This window comes from Solanum lycopersicum, chromosome 1, assembly GCF_036512215.1.
Source record: "Solanum lycopersicum chromosome 1, SLM_r2.1".
Lineage (NCBI taxonomy): Eukaryota > Viridiplantae > Streptophyta > Magnoliopsida > Solanales > Solanaceae > Solanum > Solanum lycopersicum.
In genome coordinates this window covers 43,947,559-43,970,830 of record NC_090800.1, presented here as the reverse complement: position 1 = coordinate 43,970,830, position 23,272 = coordinate 43,947,559, and the positions used below count along the sequence as shown (strand labels likewise).

Sequence of the window (23,272 nt, the reverse complement as noted above, 5' to 3'; positions counted from 1 at the left end):
GTTAGATGGTAATGAGAAGAGACATTCAGTTTTAAGACTATGTTATATCTTATATATTTATGTGCAATAAAAGTACAAGTGTAACAACCCTTAAAATGGATAAGATAAGAAATGCTTAATGTGTCAAGGATGCCTATGATTTAGACTAGGGTTCTCATGGATTGATGTGCGTAGAACCAGACCTCGAAACCCTTGCTATATCCAAGAAAACTAACTTGGGAAGTGATTTGAGCTGTAAAGGTTGGGTCCAACCATGTAGGGCTCTCTAATACAAAAATTTACTTGAAGGAGTCTTACCGGATTTAAAAAGGGAAAATCATAGGTTTGGATGGTCTAGGGGTAAAATGGTCTTTTTCTAGGATAAGGGTAGTATCGTAATAACCCCAAATATAAAATTTATTAGTTAATTAATATGGTGGAGGGGTATTTTGAGGAGAGAGGGCCGAAATTGGGCTCTTGAAGTGAAGTCTTGCTCCACCCGGGTTCAAACCTAGGTGGAAACAATGAATTAAAGTAATTTTTATTTGAGATATTGAATAAATGTAATTAATTAATAATAATAATTCATTATATGATTTAAAATAAAATAAAAAACAGATATTTATTAAATAAACAAAGATTATGGACTAAGTCCTAAAACTAGACTCCTAAGCCTGTTACAACTCCCACTCTCACACATTTATCTCTCCACTCTCACACCCGATCTCTCTTGTTCTTTCTCATGTTTTTCTCTGCCAAAATAAGATACAAAATCAGAAAAATAAACCAAGTTCTTCACCCTTGAAGAACTCACACGAAATCACACGAAAATAAACGTTAATCGCACACTAGGCTAGGGGAGGTTGTCATTCGAGTGGACTTGATATTGAGGAGTCTTAGACGTGTTATTGGGTTAAGTTTTCGATGAGCAAATCAAGAGTTTAACATCAAAAAGGTATGGGTTTTCTTCTCTCTTGGCCCCTTTCCCAAGAGACCCCTTAAGGTTCATATTATTCATTCTAAAATTAGAATTGTTTCCCCTCTTGCATGCCCATGTCACTAGCTCCCAATGAACCGTAGTTTGGGTATGATTGCTGATATAGCATTGTTTCACGGTATTTTTAATGAATTTTTCTTATGTTCAGTGTGTGTACAAAATCCTTTTTGTATTGATTTTTATGTAAGTTTCTCTTCATTTGCATGAAATATGTCTAAAGATGAACGCAGATGTTTTTGAGCAAGAAAAGCAGAAGTTACCACCTACGGAGCTTGTGACGGTTCGTAGGTGGCATCATAGTGAAGCTGCTGAAGGAAGATGGAGAAGTCTGACCTAAGTGTGGGATTACGGAAGTCCATGACGAAGCATCAAAGCGACGACGATCCGTCCTGCTGGTTCGTCGCAATGATTAAAGAGTAGTCCCAGTACCCAATTTTCAAGAAGTTTAAGTGTTATGGAACGGAGACCCTTGCTGGACCGTCGTGCTTGGAACGGTCCGACATACCTGCCGTTGACGGTAATGAATAGAGCAGTAAAAGAATTTATGAAGTATGGGGTGACGGAGGCCTTGACGGCTCGTCGTGACCACGACGGTCCGTCAGGAGGTCTTTTGACCCAGCCGCTTTTAGACAAATTTTAAGTAATTAGAGTCCTTCTTTTATTAGGTTTTTTTTTATTACAAATAGTTCAAAAAACCTTGTTTTTGGGGTTAGACTTTTTGGTGTTAGACACTTCGTTAGTAAACTCTTTCATATTAGAATTTTTGATTGTTATACTTTTTTCTGGAATAGATTGCTAGTTATTTTGTTGATTAATCAATTGAATTTCTGGATTTTATTCTTTCTCATTAAAGTAAGTGCATGAATTATATATTACATATATGAATATTGTGATTATGACTATGGTCCATAACTAGGGTTGTGGGAACTATGGGTGAATAATGAGGTAAAATCTAACTAAAATAAAAATTCCAGAATAGTGTCTTAAATGTGTTGATAATTCTTTCATTTAGAAGTCTTTTTAAAGGATGGACAACGTTAGAACTCGCCTTAATGCTACTTGTCGGACCAAGGATATAGATAATAGGACAAGAATTGTCAACATAGATTTAGTTTTTTCTATCTAATAGGCTATGGTTGATTGGTACGAGGTAATAACTTAGTCAAATATCGAATACAATGCTTAATATGAGGTAAATGTAAGGGTTAGTATAGCAACACACGTAGCCGGACCAAGGATTTAGAAATACATAAGTTATCACTTTGCATGCAAGATACTAGGAAAGACTAGTTATAGTTAGAACTATCAAGTTAATAACCTGTGGGGAACACTTAAACCCTAGTTTCTTTTATTAATTGAATAAACTCCAAGATTTGAACCTATTAGTTGTTTACTTTAATTAAGTTAATTATTTTGATTAATTTATATATAAAACCCCCCTTTTATTGTCTTTTGTTTTCTAAGGAAATAATTGACTAAACAATAGTAATAATAGATTAAAGTTAAATCTGAACTATTTTCCTCATTGGAACGATCCCAACCACATTAGTTGGGTTCTTTATTTGATCGACCGCCTACTTCTTATTTGAGAAGTAAGTTTGAGCGTTATCAAATTTTGGTGCCATTGCCAGGGAATGTAGATTTTTTATTAACTTAAACTTATTACTAAAGTTTAGTCAATATTTTCTTGTATTTACTATCCTATTGTTTTTTATTCTTGCAGAACTATCTTCCTTTTATGCCAAATACACGGAGAGGAAGAGAACCCTTATTTCCCCATGATCACGAATTAGAGCGTACACTACGCCATTCAAACCGGAACATCCCAGCTCCAATTGATGTTCATGGTCAGTTATAACCCGATGATCCTGGTGAAAATAAACAAAGGGGATAAAACCTCGCTCCACGTCCTCAAGAATACTACAGAGGCTATGAAATTATTGCAGACTCTTATGGGCCATTTGTCTTTCCCCCTCTACCACAAGGACACACGTTTGTGATAACTTGTAGTCTAATGCCAATGCTCACTGCTAGAGGTTGGTTTTCAGGGCTACCTTCTGAGTACCCACATGCCTATATAGCTAAGGTAAAGGCAGTGTGTAAAAGCTGTGTAGGGAGGTCTGATTTGGATTTGGATGTAATAGGGCTAAGAGTCTTTCCTCTCTCACAGACGGGAGAGGCTGCTATTTGGTTCAATGAGCTCCCTTGTAACTCAATTTTCACTTGGAACCAACTAAGGGATATTTTCTTAACACGTTACTACCCGATCTCCAAGAAACTAAACCACAAAGATAAAGTGAAAAACTTTTTGGCAATACCAGGAGAGTCAGTTAGTAGTTCTTGGGATAGATTCACTTCGTTTTTGAGAAGTGTCCCTAATCACCGCATCGATGATGAGTCACTGAAGGAATACTTTTATCGGGGATAGAATGATAATAATAAAGCGGGATTGGATACTATAGCGGGTGGTTCTTATGGGGAATGTCCTTAGGCCGAGATTACTGAATAGTTAGAGAAAATCTACCAGAATAAAAAAGCTTGGAGTACTATGAAGTTAGATACTGGAAGAAATACCTTAACAGGGCAATCAACTCACAATCCAGCCGCAGATAAGATTCGTAAAAGATGTCTTAGATGAGAACTGAGCTTGGGTTGGTATTAAATCATGTCACTGGGGATGTGGAAAAGATAAATACAGTTAAATAATTGTCTAAACCACCATCACCAAATGATGAATGTTATCATGATGAGGATTTCTATGCGGTATATGAGCAGACGGGGGGTTTTCGACCGAGTGCCCAAGGCTCTAATCAGGAGAATTGGCTCCAAGGTCAAGGAAACCAAGGTTGAATCTATGGTAACTATAACCATGAGGGTCATTATGTTCGAGAAAGAAATTACAACCGCGACTACAACTTCAACATTTGTAACTATGGTAATAAAAAAGATAGGAATGGGCCCTATGTTCCTCCTCAAAATCGTGAAGTTACTCATAGGGATGGTGGAGGTGGTATGGCGCGAGTTGAGGATATGTTGCACAAAATATGAGGAGGTTCGATGCTAGTGATGAGCACAGTAAAGAGTTAAGGAGTGATTTAGCGGGTATTGGGCAGAAAATCGATACACATGCAATATCGATTAAGCAGCTTAAGTTACAATTGGCCCAATTATCTACGACTGTGAACACACAGCAACCAGGCACTCTTTCTAGCAACACTGTCCAAAATATGAAAAATGATGGACATTGTATTGCAATCACTACTCACGGTGGTAAGCAAACCATTGACCCACCTATGCCGTCTAATGAGATAAAGGTGACAAAAGATAATGATAAAGTGGTAGAGGTTAATGGTAATATAGAAGATAACACTGGAAAATATGCTGAAGTGCCTAAAAAGGTAACTCCCATGCCTAAACCACCACCCCCATTTCCTCAAAGATTTGTGAAAAAGACCGAGAATGGAAAATATCGGCGTTTTATAACAATGCTGAAGCACCTTTCTATCAATCTCCCTTTAGTAGAAGCTTTAGAACAGATGTCTGGTTATGCCAAGTTTATGAAAGATCTGGTTACAAAGAAAAGATTGGTCACCTTTGAGGATGATGATAGAATGAAGCATTGTAGTGCTATTGCTAGAAGATCTCTTGTACAAAAGAAAGAAGATCTGGGTGCGTTCACTATTCCTTGTACAATCGACTTATTACATTTTGCGAAAGCATTATGTGATTTGGGGGCAAGCATAAATCTCATGCCCCTGTCGATTTACAAGAAGTTGGGTTTGGGTGATATAAAGCACACTGCGATGCGGCTACTGATGGCCGATCAAAAAGTAAAAAGGCCTAAAGGGATAGTTCACGATGTGCTAGTAAAAGTGGAGTCTTCATATTTCTGGCAGATTTTGTTATTCTTGATTGTGAAGTCGATTTTGAAGTGCCCATAATTCTTGGGAGGCCATTCCTTGTCATGGGTAGAGCCTTAGTTTATATGGAAAAGGGGCAGATGAAATTTCGGTTGAACAATGAAGAAGTGACCTTCAACATTTGTATGTCTATGAGGCAGAGTGGTGAGCTCCAATCAGTATCTGATATATCCTACAAAGTTGGTGAGTCATCTTAGACACAAATAGAAGATCGTCTAGGTGTACAAGCATTAGTAGCAGTGATAATGAATTATGATAATGATTGCATTGAAGAGTATGAGTCATTAGTCGCGGTCCTTGATCGAGGTGATGTTCAGTTTAAACCAAAGAAATATGAGTTAAACATGAAGAATCGTGAGTCTCCACCCACGAAACCCTCTATAGAGGAGGCTCCAAAGTTACAATTAAAAGATCTCCCACCTCATCTAAGGTATGAATTCTTAGGAAATGGTGACACTTTGCCGGTAATCATTGCATTAGATCTGAATGAACAAGAAGTTGAGTGTTTGGTGAAAGTGCTAAAAAGTTTTAAAAGAGCTATTGGGTGGACTATTGCGAACATTATTGAGATCCCTCCTAGTATTTGCTCTCATAAAATCAAACTCATGCCCGATCATAAGCCCAGATAACGAATTAAGGTGCTTTAGGGCACCTATCTAAACTAACTAAGTCTAGCTAAGGTCAACGAGCCAGAGATTAGGGTAAGGGTTCAAATTACCTCGAGGGAAAGGTGTTAGGCATCCCTCGAGGTCCACAAATGTGGGTCCCGGCCGTATCTCATGCAATCTATGTGAGGGTTACAATTAGCAGTCAAGGTCACTTCATTTATTAATTCATTTAATATTGCTAAGTGATAACAAATATAAAAAAAATTAATACTATTTTATTTTTATTTTTTAAAATTTGTTATCACTTAGCAAGATTAAATAAATTAATAAATGAAGTGACATTGACTGCTAATTGTAACCCTCACATAGATTGCATGAGATACGGTCGGGACCTACATTTGTGGACCTCGAGGGATGCCTAACACCTTCCCCTCGAGAAAATTTGAACCCTTACCTAATCTCTGGCTCGTTGACCTTAGCTAGACTTAGTTGGGTTAGATAGGTGCCTTAACGCGCCTTAATTCGTTAGGTGGCGACTCCAAACTCGAAATCCCAAAAGAGTTGTTAGGTCGTGCACAAAACCCGCGATAGAATGGCGACTCCACTGGGATATTAGGTTCTTACCATTACGTGTTAATTTCTTATTTGTGTGGGTTTTACTTGATTTTTGGTCATTTCATTATTTGTTAGGTTCTTACCATGTTTAGTTTGTTGCCTTATTTACTGTCTTCTCTCCATGTTCCACCATTTCCCTTTTCCTTAATTGTTTATTACCATGTTTCACCTCTTCCCTTTTTCCTTAATTGCTTACATGTTTAATCTCGTATCCTCTTTCTTTATTTGCGTGATTTTAATATTTTGATATGTTTAAATTTCTTCATTCATCCATGCTTATTTATCTATTTATTGTTTATAAACTTTCTTTATGTTACTGCTTTCCAATTTAAATGCTAAATGTTTATTGCTTTGATAATTGGCATTCCGCTCATACTTCCCCCAATTGGGACCCTCTTCTTTTTTATTTTGTTCTCGTGATGTTGTGCCTTTGCACCTCTCACAACTACTTCAATCCTATTCAAATACCCATTATAGAGAGTCAGCATATGCGTGGACGTAACGGATAGTTTTACTACCGCGAAGCCACGAGCCTCTCGCATAGAATCCTTTTCATGTCCGTGTCAAGCCAACTCTTAGAAGTCCTGGTTAAGTCATACATGATGCATAAGCCCTAGGTGGTTTGACCCTTGGTGTCAATCCACATAATTAGTAGCCACCCTCTCGTCTAAAGGGCCCCAACATCCTTGACAAATTGCATATTTATGTGTCAACGTGATCATAATAATTAAATCAAGCCAACGTTGTCAAAATGGAGTTTAGAAGTCGTTTGTTACTTTGTTTGCAGAGTCATGGCTCACCCTCACTTTCCCAACACGCAAATGATGGTCAAAGTTAATCCCATTTTCAAGACTTGGTGGAAAGATATTCAAAAAAATCGAGAGTTAGAAGCAAATGAACTGTTAGGCGGCCTCACTGCTTTGATCTCCGTAGATTCAGATCGTCACTTAATCAAGGCATTGTTGAAATTCTTGGACACTGAGAGGTTAGTCTTCAAATTAAAGGATTTTGAACTAACCCCAACAATCGAAGAAGTTGGAGGATTCATGGGTCTCGCATATAAAGAGTTGGAAATGATTGTTCCACATAAGCCAAGTCCAAGATCTTTTCTGAAGCAAATGGGCATGTGTCACAATCCAAGTCTACTTTGTCTGAAAGAAGGTTGGATTTCATTAGAGTTCTTATATTCACGCTTTGGGGATGAGGAAGGTCATCAAAACTTTCATAGAGAATTTGCTTGCTGTTCTGCAAAATGGGAAAGGTATCGTCTTAATGCATTCGCCGTCACCCTATTAGGCTCATTGGTTTTTCATAGAGAAAGAGGAAAGATCCACACCGGCTTGTGTTACGTGGTTAGTATGTTGGCTCGAGGTGGGAAGACCTTAGTCCCCATGATACTTGCAGAAATTCTAAGAGCTTTGACTGCATGCACCAAAGGCAAAAGATACTTTGAGGGGTGCAACTTTCTGCTGCAACTTTGGGCCATCAAACATTTCTACCAAAGAGCTAATAAAGTAGACATTGTTAGAGGGACAATGGGGAACAAAATTATCAACCATCACCTAAGGATGAAATATTTTATCTCCCCTGTGGGAACGGAGGACTAGTTCACATACCTAAAAGAAGCGCTCAGCCGTTGAAATCCAATGGAAGTATTATTGGTTGAAGCCGCGACGTGCCATCATAAGATGAAATGAACTTTACTTTATTGAGCTTATCAGTTTTAATGGTGTGCATCCATACGCACCACTTCGAGTCCTTTGACAATTCGGACAGATCCAAAAGATACCTCTGCGATCCCACATGAGCCACTATGGATATGACTTTGGGTCAGAATTACCGCAAGTGAACACTATATTGCGAAGATGGAAGAATGTGATAACTATCTATGCTCAAGAGAACCGACCCTTCTGCACACCAGAATATTACGTATGGCTTTTAGAAGACGCAGAGCACCGAGATTTGAGCGAAGGAGGTCTTCCTGGTTTTGGCGATGAAAAAGAGAGCAAATGGGCTCGCAACCTTCTAAACACCGACTATTACATTACCCCAGAAATGAGGAAGCAGATTGTGCCTAACATTGGAGAGCAACATAATTGAAGTTTTTTTTCTCTTTATTCCCCATGTGTCATCCCTAGCCCTTTAGTTATCTCTAGACTGATGTAATAAATAGAAATTATTTCAATAAATTGAAAGTCATTTTACTGTCTAACTCTAAACTCCAAATTGGCAAATAAGGCTTGAATTAATTATTATGCATCACTTATGTGTCGCTTAGGCCTACCTCTTGCTCAACGAGGTCCCGTGCATTTAGGGCATTTATCTCAAAACAACGTGTTGATATTATGATATTATCCTAACCCCTAACTCTTTTCTGTTGATTCTACTGTTTTCCCATTTCCCAAGGTTGATCTGTCCTTCATCCTGGCACATACACGATCAAAAGGGACCCCCCTTCTCCTTATTCTCAAAGAGCAAGCTCCAAAGACAAAGGTAAAATGGTTGACGACAACAGCACCAATGAAAGGGTAGAAGCTTCTAAGGGAGGACAACTTCAAAATAATCTTGTCCTAAGACTTGAGTGCAAGATTTCACAATTGGAAGAAGAGCTAGCCCATATGCATGATTTGGCCAAGTTGTCTATCTCTCTTGGAACCCAATTTGGAGAAAACATAGACAATCCTCCTAACCAAACAACCATGCCAAACAATCCTCCAATCAATATATCCCGACCTGAACCCACCCGTCCAAATACCTTTCCACCACCCCACGCCCAAAATACCCAAGTTCCATTTCACCACTATTACCAACAAACCAAACCAACCTTCCCAGAAACAACCCCAAACACAAATATCCCATATACTCTTGGAAACAACAACCTCAATCCAATATACGTGGAAACTGCCCCTCTGACCCATGACCTCCATGAATCAGAGTCCCATCAAAAAGACATCCTAATAAAAAACCTGACTGAGAGATTAGACAACTTAACCAACAGGGTACAACATGTTGAAGGAAATAAGAAGTTAGGAGGATTGAGCTATGAGGATCTGTGCATGCACCCTGATGTAGAACTGCCCGAAGGATACAAGCTTCCAAAATTTGAGATGTTCAATGGCATTGGGGATCCCAAAGCCCACCTACGAATGTATTGTGACAAACTTGTAGGGGTGGGAAGAGATGAGAGGATACTCATGAAGTTGTTTATGAGGAGTCTTACTGGGGAGGCCCTATCATGGTATATTGAGCAAGACTCGCAGAAATGGGTAGAATGGGTTGATATGGCAACTGATTTCATGAATAGGTTTGGTTTTAATATTGAAAATGCACCTGATTGGTTTTACATTCAAAATTTGAAGAAGAAATCGAGTGAATCCTTCAGAGAATATGCCATAAGATGGAGGTCTGAAGCGGCTAGGGCCAGACCCCCTATGAAAGAATCTCAAATGAAAGACTATTTCATTCGTGCCCAAGAACCACAATACTATGACCGAATGATGCTAGTGGCTGAAAAGAGTTTCGCTGAAATCATCAAACTAGGCGAAAGAATTGAAGAAGGCATAAAGAATGGGACTATCATCAACTTGGAGGCTTTACAAGCAACCAACAAGGCTCTGCAATCTGGTGGAATGACAGAAAGTCGAAAGAAAACAGGTTCTGTAATGATGGCTCATGGAACTAAGACCCCTTTGAGGCACAAGACAATAAACCCACCACCATCCCCATACCCTCACACCCCATACCCTAAACATCCCTCAGCTCCACCCCCTATATCTCCCCAACCCATGCGTATATATTACCAAAACGCTCCTCCTCAATATTTGCATGCCTCATATCCTGTCTATAATGTTCAACCAACACACTTCCAAACTCCACCACCCACTCAAACACCAAATTACCGAAACAGACCTTCCTATGAAAGAAGACCTACAAAAATCTATACCCCTTTGGCTGAACCCATAACACAACTTTATGAAAGACTGAAACAGGCTGGGTACGTCTCCCCAATACCTGCATTACCAGTGGATGTTCGCACAAAATGGTATGACCCTAACAAGGTATGCGCCTACCATTCTGGGATGAAGGGTAACAACACCGAAGTTTGCAGAGCCCTTAAGGATAAGGTTCAAATGTTGATTGATACAAAAACCATCCAACTCAAGGATCCTACACCGAATGTTGCGAATAATCCTCTTCCTAACCATCAAGTCAACATGGTGGAAGCTGGTGATGTCTGGGATTGGGAAGAATCTAACTGGGCCGTCGAAACAGAAGAAGCCATGTCTACCACTGCCCAAGCACCACTAATAGTGCAAGGACTCGCCCCATTTGAAGTAGAAGTTGTTGCACCCAGACCACCGTTCACTGTCTATAGGGCATCCTCCCCAATACAATGTGATACACATGTTGTACCTTGGGATTACAACAAAAGACAAATGAATGTGGAAGAGACAGATGTTGCAACAGGGGTCACCAGATCTGGAAGAATTTACACTTCTGAAAATTTGGTTCAGGGAAGCTCTAGCAAATCCAAACACCAGTCGTAGAGCTTGAAAATCAAGGTATTTGGAAAAAGGTTCAAGCTAAAGAATACTCTGTCATTGAGCAGTTGAGTAAAACCTCATCCAAAATATCAATTCTGGAGTTACTGCAATCTTCTGAAACTCATCAAAATGCCCTTCTGAAGATCTTTGGTGAAGCTTATGTCCCATCTAACATCACTCATGGAGAGGTATCCCAAATGGTGGGGCAGGTCTTTGAGGCTTACAAAATATCTTTTCACAAAGATGAGCTGCCACTCGAAGGAACAACTCACAATAAAGCTCTGTACATTTCAGTTCAATATCAGGATAAGGTGATAAACAAAGCATTAGTTGATGCAGGTTCAGGTTTAAACATTTGCCCTCTGAGCACACTGACGAGGCTGGGCGTGGATAATGCAAAAATTCAGACATGGAAGATGAATGTGAGGGCATTTGATGGCTCCCAGAGAGGCACTATTGGGGAGATAACCTTGGACATGCTCATTGGTCCTGTCACTTTCCCCATAGCTTTCAAAATTTTGGACATCCCTTCATCGTACAACTTATTGTTGAGTTGTCCATGGATTCATATGGCTGGAGCAGTTCCATCTACTCTTTACCAATGCCTGAAGTTTGAATGGGATTACGAAGAGGTTGTAGTCCATGGAGAAAAGGGTCATCCTGTATACACGATTGAAGGAAGAGAGAATATGGATGGTGAAATGTACCATACAGTGGAGCTTGTTGGTAATATTGAGTTGCAACCTTGGTTCAGCCAAAAAATCATAGATATGATGGCCTGGTTCGGTTTCGAGCTTGGGAAAGTATTGGGGGCTGAATTGCAAGGGATAGTGAAACCTATACAGCCTGTTCGACATTCCACCACTTTGGTTTGGGATATAAGTACACTACCGAAGAATGGCTCGATTGGCAACCACCTAGAGATGGGTATACTATCCATTGAAGAAACCCATACCGCCATTGCATCAATCATTTCGATCAGCAGGTTTCATGGGCGGCAGTACTGATGAGATCTCAGACGACTTGAAGGGGTTATCGCTAACCAAAGAAGAGGGGAAAGTTTGCAACGTCGTGATCAACGAGGAGGAGAAAGGGGGCCCTAGTGGAAGCAAGGAAGCAAAGATCAGCGTCAGCAACTGGACCTCGACTCCATCCAGACCTCGTCGAGCATCTGGGTAGCCTTGGAAGATGTTTTTCTATCAAGTTTTAATTCAAATAAAAAGAGTTTTTAATAAACGTTTTAATTCCCATCCTCTGTATTGCTTTAGAATGAGGACTTATGAAATTTTCAAATCTTTATCAATAAAGTTCTTTTCCATATTTTTGCCTTATATTTAATTGTTTGCTATTTTTTTTTCTCACCAGCAAAATTCACTATAAAAATGTCGACTCTGAGACTATGGCATACAATGAGACTGCTCAACTTAATATTAATGACTTAGAAGAAGTCAAAGACAATGAGGTTCCCGAGGAGTTAATCAAAAGGGTTAAGGAATTCGAGGAAAAACCCAATCCAAACTTGGTAGAGACAGAAGTGGTGAATTTGGGAAATGCAGAGGTGACACATGAAACTCGAGTAAGCATCCATATGATAAAAGAAGACAAAAGAGAGTATATCGAGTTTCTCATAGAGAATAAAGATATTTTCGTGTGGTCCTACGCAGACATGACAGGGCTAAGTACTTCAATCGTAGCCCATCGACTGCCCACTGATCCAACATGTCCTCCAGTAAAACAGAAGCTGAGAAAATACAAGCCTGAGATGAGTTTGAAAATCAAAGAAGAAGTATCAAAGCAATTAGATGCTGGGATACTCCAAGTGACAGAATACCCAACTTGGCTTGCAAATGTCATTCCAGTGCCCAAGAAAGACGGCAAGGTCAGAGTTTGCGTGGATTATCGAGATCTCAATAAAGCTAGCCCTAAAGATAACTTTCCCTTACCAAACATACACATACTAATTGACAATTGTGCTAAGCACGAAACTCAGTCATTTGTGGATTGCTTTGTCGGCTATCATCAAATTGAGATGCACAAAGACGACGCTGAGAAAACTGCCTTCATCACGCCGTGAGGCGTCTATAACTACAAGGTGATGCCTTTTGGATTAAAGAACACTGGGGCTACGTACATGAGGGCATTGACTACATTGTTTCATGACATGATCCATAAGGAAATTGAAGTTTATGTGGATGATGTCATCATCAAATCAAAGGAAAGTTCAAATCATCTTGAGGACTTACGGAAATTCTTTGCCAGGCTACGCAAGTACAATCTGAAACTGAATCCAGCGAAATGTGTCTTTGGTGTGCCTGCTGGAAAGCTTTTAGGTTTCATTGTCAGTCATCAAGGTATAGAATTGGACCAATCAAATATCAAAGCCATTCATGACCTTCCCCCCGCCAAAAAGCAAGAAGGAGGTAATAAGTTTCTTAGGACGACTTAACTACATTAGTCGTTTTATAGCTCAGTCTACTGTCATATGTGAACCTATCTTCAAGTTGTTAAAAAAGGATGCAATGGTGAAATGGACAAGCGAATGTCAACAGGCATTTGACAAGATCAAAGACTATCTATCCAATCCTCCTGTGTTGGTTCCACCAGAGTCAGGTAGACCATTACTTTTGTATATTTCAGTACTGGATAATGCTTTCGGTTGCATCTTGGGACAACACGATGAAACAGGGAAGAAGGAGCAGGCTATATTACATGAGCAAGAAGTTCACATTATGCAAAGCCCGATACTCTCTATTAGAGCGTACCTGTTGTGCTCTAACATGGGTTTCCCAAAAGTTATGACATTACCTCTCATCACATACTACTTATTTGATTTCAAGGATGGATCCTTTGAAGTATATTTTTCAAAAGCCCATGCCCACAGGTAAACTGGCAAAATGGCAGATATTGTTGAGCGAGTTTGACATAGTATATGTCACGCAAAAAGCAGTGAAAGCACAGGCATTAGCAGACCACATGGCAGAGAATCCCGTGGACAATGATTACAGGCCGTTGAAGATCTACTTCCCAGATGAAGAGGTGGACTTTGTGGGAGAGGACATTTCTGAAGAATATGATGGATGGAGAATGTTCTTTGATGGAGCTAAAAATCTGAATGGATCCGGCATCGGGGCTATTTTGATCTCACCCACCGGGCAACATTATCCAGTATCAGCAAAACTCAGATTCCTTTGCTCAAATAGTATGGCCGAATATGAAGCCTGCATACTAGGTCTCTGATGCGTGATTGACTTGGATGTCCAGGAAATGCTAATAATAGGGGATTCAGACCTATTGATCCATCAGGTTCGAGGTGATTGGGCAACAAAAAGTCAAAAGTTGTTACCATATTTGGAGTGCGTGCATAGGCTATGTAAAAGGTTTGTCAAAACAGAATTTAGACATGTACCAAGGGTCCAAAATGAATTCGCAGACGCCTTAGCCACTCTGTCTTCTATGATTCGACACCCTGATCACAATTACATCGATCCTATTCACATTCACATACATGAACAACCAGCTTATTGTTTCCATGTTGAGGAAGAGCCTGATGGAAAGCCCTGGTACGATGACATTAGAGGATATTTGAAGAGTGGTGAATATACATAAGATGCAACAAGTGTACAAAAGCGTACAATTCGAAGGTTAGCAACCCAATTCTTTTTAAGTGGGGAAATCCTCTATAGGATAACTCCCGATTTGGGGCTGCTAAGATGCGTCGAAGCAAGAGAGGCTCGCAGGCTGGTCGAAGAGATACATGCAGGCACTTGTGGCCCTCACATGAACGATTTTACATTAGCAAAGAAGATTCTGAGATCAGGATATTATTGCCTAACTATGGAGACAGACTGCATTCGCTACGTCCAGAATTGTCGTCAATGTCAGACTCACGCAGATATGATTCGAGTACCTCCCAACGAACTCCATGTCACTAGTTCACCTTGGCCGTTCGCAGCATGGGGCATGGATGTCATTGGTCCAATCGAGCCAACAGCATCCAAAGGGCACAGATTCATTCTTGTCGCAATTGACTATTTCACCAAGTGGGTTGAGGCCACCTCCCATAAATCAGTGACAAAGAAAGTTGTGGATGACTTTTTCAAAAATAACATTATTTGTAGGTTTGGAATTCCTGAGTCAATCATCACTGACAACGGCACCAACCTAAATAGTGACCTAATGAGATCAATGTGTGAGAAGTTCAAGATCAGTCATCGAAACTCTATAGCATACAGGGCACAGATGAACAGGGCTGTTGAGGCAGCAAACAAAAACATCAAAAGGATATTGCGCAAGATGATCGATAATCACAAACACTGTCAGGAAAAGCTACCTTTCGCATTACTGGGGTATCGTACCACAATCAGAACTTCCACAGGGGCCACACCTTACTTCTTAGTATACGGCACTGAAGTTGTGATACTCGCCGAAATAGAGATACCTTCCCTAAGGATCATCCAAGAAGCAAAGTTGAGTGATGCTGACTGGATACAAGGTCGGGACGAGAATTTGGCATTAATAGATGGAAGAAGAATTAACGCCATTTGTCATGGTCAGCTCTATCAGAATAGAATAGCCAGAGCTTTCAACAAGAAGGTTAAACCCAGACATTTCTCACCTGGGCAACTGGTTTTGAAGTGGATTTTCCCAAATCAAGAGGAGGCAAAGGGTAAATTTTCACCAAACTGGCAAGGTCCGTACATAGTCTCTCGAGTACTGACAGGCGGGGCCCTCATACTTGCAAAAATGGATAGAGAAGTTTGGGCAAAACCTATCAATTCAGATTCTGTGAAAAAGTATTACATCTAGAGATTGATTCATGCTTTTTGTAATTTGGAACTACGTAAGACCTGATTCCCGTTTAAGAGGGGATACGTAGGCGCTCCTATAGGGTTCGATCTTATTGTAAATAAAACTTTCATTTTCCCCTTTTCAAACTGGGGCAGAATTATTGAGAAATTCCATCAAGATTTCTCCTGGCACATCTTCATACTGGGGCAGAATTTTTGAGTAAACTCAAAAATTTCACAGAAAGTTTCTCCTCAACAAGCAGTCAGCTTACAACGACGATCAAATGATAGCTCCACTTTTGAGTCAGACGTTGCAAAGTCTCAACATATTCCATGATCAAAGATTCGACATCAGCTTTTATTAAATGATGATTTCAAAATCTTTCAAAAAAAATTCCCCCCTTTTTATAAAAAAACAGACGCTGAAGAGGTGTGGATGGCAAGCCAAAGGAGCACGTTGCGCCAAATCATGGATACAGATCAACCTCCCCCCTTTAAACTAACTATTTTTCTTTGAATGTAGAAAATGCAGGTACACATACAAAGGCAACTTCAACAATCGACATTACCACATTTGAGCCCGACAAATGACACTCGATCCTTCCAATAAGGCGGACGCCCAAGCTACTGTATGCCCTCAAGCAACTGCTGTGCTGACAAATTACATTATGCCCGATATTTCATCATTTGCACCTACGCCTGATATCGCACTATGCTCAAAGAACTACATCATTATATTATGCCTGAGAATGCCGAAACGCATAATTTCATGTGCTTGATATTGCATGTGTCCAAAGAAATGCATTATTGCATGTGCTTGATATTTCAGGTGCCCGAAGAAATACATCATCGCATATGCCCAATATTGACTTATGCTCGAAGAATTGCATTATTGCATGCGCTCGATATTTTATGTGCCCGAAGAAATGCATCATTGCATGTGCCCGATATTAGATGTGCCCGAAGAAATGCATCATTACATATGCTCGATACTGCATGTGCCCGATATTACATTGTGCCCAAAGAAGTGCATCATTGCATTGTGCTCGATATTGCATGTGCCCGAAGAAATGCATCATTGCATGTGCTCGATATTACATGTGCCCGAAGAAATGCATCATCGCATTGTGCCCGAGACTGCATTGTGCCCGAAGTTTGCATCAGCCCAGGATTGCACCGTGCTCGAAGTTTACATGTGCCCGAATCGAATCAAGTCATAAGTATCAACAGATGTCAAAAACAGATACGCTCTCTTTACTCATTATTTATATTCCAAAGGCGTCATCCTCCAAAGGCGCCATCTTTCATGGCCTGCGAACTTCATGTCATGGCCTGAGGACTTATTTTATGCTTACCATGTCCCTAAGGTATTATAGTCTAAAGGCAGCATCTTCATAGCCTGCGGACATCATATCATTGCCTAAGGGTTTAATTTCTGTCTATCATGATTCGAAAGTGTCATAGTCTAAAGGCGTCATTTTCATGGCCTGCAGACAACATTTTCATGACCTGAGGATACATTTCGCATATCATGGCCCTAGACATCATAGCCTAAGACATCATTTTGCATGGTCTTAAGGAAAACATTCATGGTCAATATGGGAAATTGCATCATGTTTACATTTACCGCTTATTCTGCTCTAATTACTCTATTAAGAGTTACAGTTATGCAGATTACAAACAAAGTCGCCTTCTGAACCGCTGTTCCCTTGCTTACACACAAAGGCTTCGACAAATTCTTGACTCCTCACACTATCGTTTCGCTATTCATCTGTTGTTCAGGCTACCACGAAGATATCTTCGAATTCAACTCGCAACTGTGACTTTCTATCTCTTCATCTAGGCTCGTCCGCCTTACAATGCGACATCTAGGCTCGTCCGCCTTACAATGCGACATCTAGGCTCGTCTGCCTTATAATAGGACATTTAGGCTCGTCCGCCTTAAAACGACATTTAGGTTTGTCCATCTTATAGGACATTTAGGCTGTCCACCTTAAAAGGGACATTTAGGCTTGTCCGCCTCATAAGACATTTATTCGTCCGCTTTATAAGATATTTAGGTTGTCCGCCTTAAAATGACACTTAGGCTCATCCGCCTTAAAATGACGTTTAGAATATCCTACAACTAGAGATTTTTCTTATATTATTATATCTTTATACTATCAAATCTATTGGAGTTGACGTTATTCTTCAGAGATGGGTTCAATCCTTCAAGAAGTTAAAGACTATCAAGGCTTGCACTATGTCTCAAGCAGATACACTTTTTATCACCTCTTGTCTAGTTAGAACTCATATTTTATTATTATTGGTCATACTTTATCTATTTATAAGCTAACATTTTATCTAGAATTTGCAGATATGATCGATCGCCCTTGATCACAATTATCATGCTATCATCTATCACAACAAAGACCCTATCAATTCTTTGCTACTGATACTCTGAACCGTGCTCAAAGGCTGATGACCTCATTCTATCATGCTCTTCTCGTTTCTCTGTCTTGCTCTTTTAGCCACTCTATCTCTCTTTTCTCGCTACTCTAATCTTATCTATTCAAGTCGATATCGTGCCGTTCGAATACCTTAGCGCTCTTTCAACTTTTAAGAGTTTCATTTGCTCTTGAATCTAGAACTACACACGACCTGATTCTCGTATAACCAGAGATATGTAGGCGACTTAAAACCAAAGTCTCCGTCGTATCCTTTTTCAACTCTGTATCACTTCAATTGATCCCACTGACATCTGTCGTCCGTCGAACAAAATCGGCTACTAAGTCAACGTTGGTTGCCTGACAATTCGTTCTTCATTCTCAATCAACCAAGGGGCAGCTGTTGACACCCAATTTTGACTGACCTTTGACCATTTTTAGGAATACTATTCGATTAAATACGTGTTTTAAATTTTAGAATTTTTAGCTGACTTTGCTTGAAAATTATATATTTTAGTATGTTTTACTTTATAAAGTTATCGTAAATATAATTAAAATATTTTAAAATTATTAATGAATTTCAAATATTTTAAAATTTAAATGATTTTTAATTATATAAAATATTTTAATATATGTAGTATTTTAATTAAATAGTAATTCCTACACTTTCCTTAAATTTTAGCCTATTCTATCATAATTTCTTTCAACTCTAGCCACTTCAATTAAATTTTATTTCAATCATAGTCTCTCTTTCATTTCAATTCTAGCCAATTTAATTGCAATTTTAGCCATTTCATATCCAACCAAATCTGACTTTTAAATGTCATCTTTTAATCTCATTCGTCCATTTAAATAAATAAATCCTAGATCGAATCCTAGCCCTTTAAATCAACGGTTGTGATTAAATTCCCTTTTCTTCTTGATTTCAATACACTAAAAATATCAAAACCTAAAATTTTCTCTTCTTCTCCCTCCTCTTCCTCTCCAGCCGCCTCCCCTCTCCCTTTTCTCTCCCTCTCCTCCATTTTTTCCGGCGAGGGAGACAGCTGGACGGTGACCCAAGCAGCCCCGCTGCTCTTCTCTCTCTCTTCCTCCCCTCTCCCCTTCGCTTCCTTCCCCTTCCCGTCCTTCTCCCTCTCTCCGCCCCCTCTTCTTTTTATCTCTTTGCAGGATCACCATCGACAACAACATCCAAGCGAGGCGACCAGTAGCAAATGCTCCAGCCAGCAGCAGCGATGCCGGCGTGGACGAGCAGCAGTGATGGCTAAGCAGCAGCTGGACAGCAACCTGCAAAGACTACCGGCAGCTTTGTCCAGCGAAACCAGCAGCCTGGCGAGACAGTGCAGCAGCAGGCTCCACCGGCGACGACAACAACTTCGATGAAGTCTTTTGGAAATGCGAGTTGGTTAAAGACGGATCTCTCTAACAGATCCACACGGGTACATTTACTTTAACTCATTATCTCATCTTTCAGCAATTTTAATCGTCTTTTCATTTACAAGTTGGCTTTGATTGTCTGATATATAATTTTACACAAAAATCATCTTGGCCTCAGATTGCTGCTACTTTTGTTATTGATCTTAATCATGTCCTCTTTGTCAACTTGTGTATTGCTAAATGTAATTCACCTTTGTTATTTGTCTCTCTATAAGAATTAATACGTTCTTGATTTAGAAATATTTACCCCTGATTTTAAACTAATTATCCCCCTAACTAATATGATGCAAATATGCACCCACCTCTAGTTAATTAAGTGATGCTTGAATTTGTTCTTGATGTTGGTATATTGATTATATTCCTTAAATTGCTGAACTATGTGACAGATGCATTGAAATGATATTGTTGCCATGATATATAGATTGTCCCTATACGGTAAAATTATAGGTTACCTGATCTTTAGAATATTGACTAAAATTATATGTTTCTCCTTAAACAGTTATTTTTTTCCTTCTCCCAATAATTTGTAATTAATAGCTTAGCCTTATTTAGTTGTAAATATATTTTGACATGTTAATTTTGGAATTTGACTCGTATTTGGCAGGAAGGATTTTATTAATTTTGCCCTTCATTATTTAAGGAAAAATAAATATTACTCCATATTAATTTATTCTTACTTGTTTATATTTGGTAATGAAATATTTTAAAATTTTTCTGATTTGGTCCTCTTTTATAATAAGGAAAACAATATATTTAATGGATTCCTTTAAATATTTCTTTTCCTTATTTGCTTCCCTCTCTTTGCTATATAAATAAAAAAAACCCTCCCTTCATTATTTCATCAATTCATACAATCATTCACTCTCAATCACAAATTCTCTCATCACTCTTCATTCTCTCATTGCTCTCTTGCTACTCTAAATACATTAAGATTTCGGTAAACATTAAAGTGCTCTTCTTCGCTACTTTGTTATTTTGCTTTTGTTCGAGTAAAGGTTGGATCAACTTGTTTTTCATTGCTACCATTCCTAATCTACTTAACCGGTTAGTATTCGGAATTAACATTTAAATTATTTTTGTATTCATACATTTGTGTGAGCTCATTGTTCTATTCCTTTGTTATGTATAAGTTGTTAAACAATTTCATATTGTCTCACCTTGACTAATAAATGTGATTACTTGTGTAGTTATTTGATTGCTTTGACAGGTTTCAAACTTGAAGTTCAAGTTGAAGATTAACCATGAAGAAAGATTTATTTGTTTATTTGAATCTATATATTTTTTTTCTTACTTTATTTATTCGAATGTTGTAACATTTGTAACTCTAACGCTCTCATATATAAATTTATTTGGGGATCGTCTAAGGGAGGGGGATTTACATGCCTACTTGTTCATTGTATTTTTTTTTAAAAAAAAAGTTAGAAATCATGCCTATAGGTTTATCTTTAACCACCTAGAATTATTGTTTGTAGGTGTTATAATCTAACCAATTTTCAATTTGCTTGACGCTTTGTTAATAAGTCTTAAAAAAATAATAACAAGATTCCATTAATTTTTTGAATGTTAAAATCAAATCATAATAATTTAGTAGGCCGATTAGGTGTTTTAAAAATGTTATAACTTTTAGCATTGTCTTATCACGTAGGAACCATGCCTAAGGATTAATTTGTTCATATCATTTAGATTTACAAAATCATGCATATATGTGTTACTCTCTTTTTTGAAAACCTAGAAATCACGTCTATAGGCTTGTAAATAACTTTTAACATATCCATTAAAAAGAAAAATATTATGCATATTTGTGCCCTCCCCCTAAAATTAGTTAATATTATTTAATTAGTAATCCCATTTGACTTCTTGAAGATTTCCGCATTCATGATGCAATATGTTATTTTCTTAAAATAATAATGATATTAAATTAGAATCATTTCATGCACTTAACAAATTACTTAGCTTTTAAAATATATTTCATAGTAAAACCTTTGCATTTATTAAATTTACCACCTTAATGTTCTACTAGCTTTTTTTTCTTACTTACAAAGTTTTGCAAACATAATTTTCTTAAAAGTCATTATTCAATCTTCCTTTAAAACTTTGGATTTATTATGACATTGTTTATTTTTGAAATAAATTATAAGCACTATCTCCTAACCTATCGTTAGTGGGAAAGTCAAAGGAACTATGAGGTCTAGTTCCAATTTTTTAAATTAAACTGACGCGTCCTTGGAAGTACCACCTACCCATGAATTTCAAAAGGAATTATGTGTATTTATGTGTAAATATTTATGTGCCTACATGTAAACTAAATCTTTTAAATCATTTTCAAAAAACATAAACTATTTTTTAGACCGACCTCAAATCAAAATTATTTCTATGGTGGAAGAGCGCGATCAACAATATCGTGGCATCATCCCTATAAAGAAACAAACATTTTTTAAAAAAATAAAAATTCCTACTCAAAACTTATCAATTTTCAAACTTTACTTTTGCACATACTAATTGCTTAATTTTTGCCAATTTTGTTTATAACATAGTCTCATATGCTTAAATAAAAATAAAATTTGATTGTTTATTTATTGCTATCACCTAGCCTTGCATGCTCAAATAAAAAAAATAAAAAAAATAATATTAATTTTTTTTAATTATATTTGTTATCACTTAGCAAGATTAAATAAATTAATAAATGAAGTGACCTTGACTGCTAATTGTAACCCTCACATAGATTGCATGAGATACGGCTGGGACCCACATTTGTGGACCTCGAGGGATGCCTAACACCTTCCTCTCGAGGTAATTTGAAATCTTACCATAATCTCTGGCTCGTTGACCTTAGCTAGACTTAGTTAGGTTTGATAGGTGCCCTAACGCGCCTTAATTCGTTAGGTGGCGACTCCAAACTCGAAATCCCAAAAGAGTTGTTAGGTCGTGCACAAAACCCGTTTTCTGCGAAAATGGGGCGCGACAATCAGGTGGTATAACAAGTTGGTCACTCAAAAACTCTGCAAATGTAGCTACGTATAACCCGCAGTCCCTACAACAAAATACGTAATATAAATTTGTAAAATAGTTTACACATATATTGTAGACCAGAATTGAAAATACTTACAGGCTATCGTTTTCTTGTTGCATGATACCTTCAGCGTATTCAATGTTGAAAGAAATATGTGACTCTAAAGGTACACCTGTTTTGTTTGTCCTTGTATGCATCAAGAACTGACCAGTTTGTCTGCTCATTGTTTTCAAAGAAACCGCTGTCAATCAGGTAAGAAGGTAACATCCTTGACAATTTTTTTATCTCGTCAGAATATACACGTTTCCTTGTGCCCAAAGAAGAGTCATACACGCGTATCAACCTCTTATTCAATTCAACCACAGCTAATACCCAATGAAAATCTCCATCATAATTGATCAGAATATAAACATCATCCACCAAATGCCATGGTAATCCAGCTGGTATTAAAAAACCTTTCATGACGTTGATTATTGACCTCTCATGTACTGATACAGCTCTTGCACGATCAAGGTGTTCTTGGGTACTAATATCTTCATCAACCTCACTGTTATAATACCTATCATGGGTATTGTTGATATGTGCGCTGAACAAACAATTGACTGTTGTGTATGTGTATTGATCTATGCTTTGAAGTTTTGATTTTTTCGAAGGTAGTAAAAAATAACATCAATGTACTGCAAATAAAATATAAAAATAATTATACATTTGAAAAAATTTAATTAAAAAAATACTAGTTGCTGAAAGTGATATATGATTTTGATATGTATAAATAACATACAAACACAATGTATCATATACATCATTGTAAAAGCATCTATTTATAAAAATACATGATCAGTCCAACAGTTCTTAGGCTGAGACATGGCATAAAACCAATTCTTATTGGTCGGAAAAGCAACGACATAATCCATCATTTCAAAACCCAATGAAGATGCTTTTTATTTGT

General features: G+C 38.2%; 1 protein-coding gene across 1 annotated transcript; it reads left to right on the top strand.

Moving 5' to 3' along the window:
* The first annotated feature begins 8,617 nt into the window (after window positions 1-8,617).
* On the top strand, window positions 8,618-12,737 carry LOC138342114 (uncharacterized). The gene is made up of 4 exons (XM_069294302.1): window positions 8,618-10,627; window positions 10,729-11,590; window positions 11,649-11,838; window positions 12,029-12,737. Exons 1-4 carry the CDS (start codon window positions 8,618-8,620, stop codon window positions 12,735-12,737), a joined length of 3,771 nt encoding a protein of 1,256 aa, XP_069150403.1.
* Window positions 12,738-23,272: the final 10,535 nt, after the last annotated feature.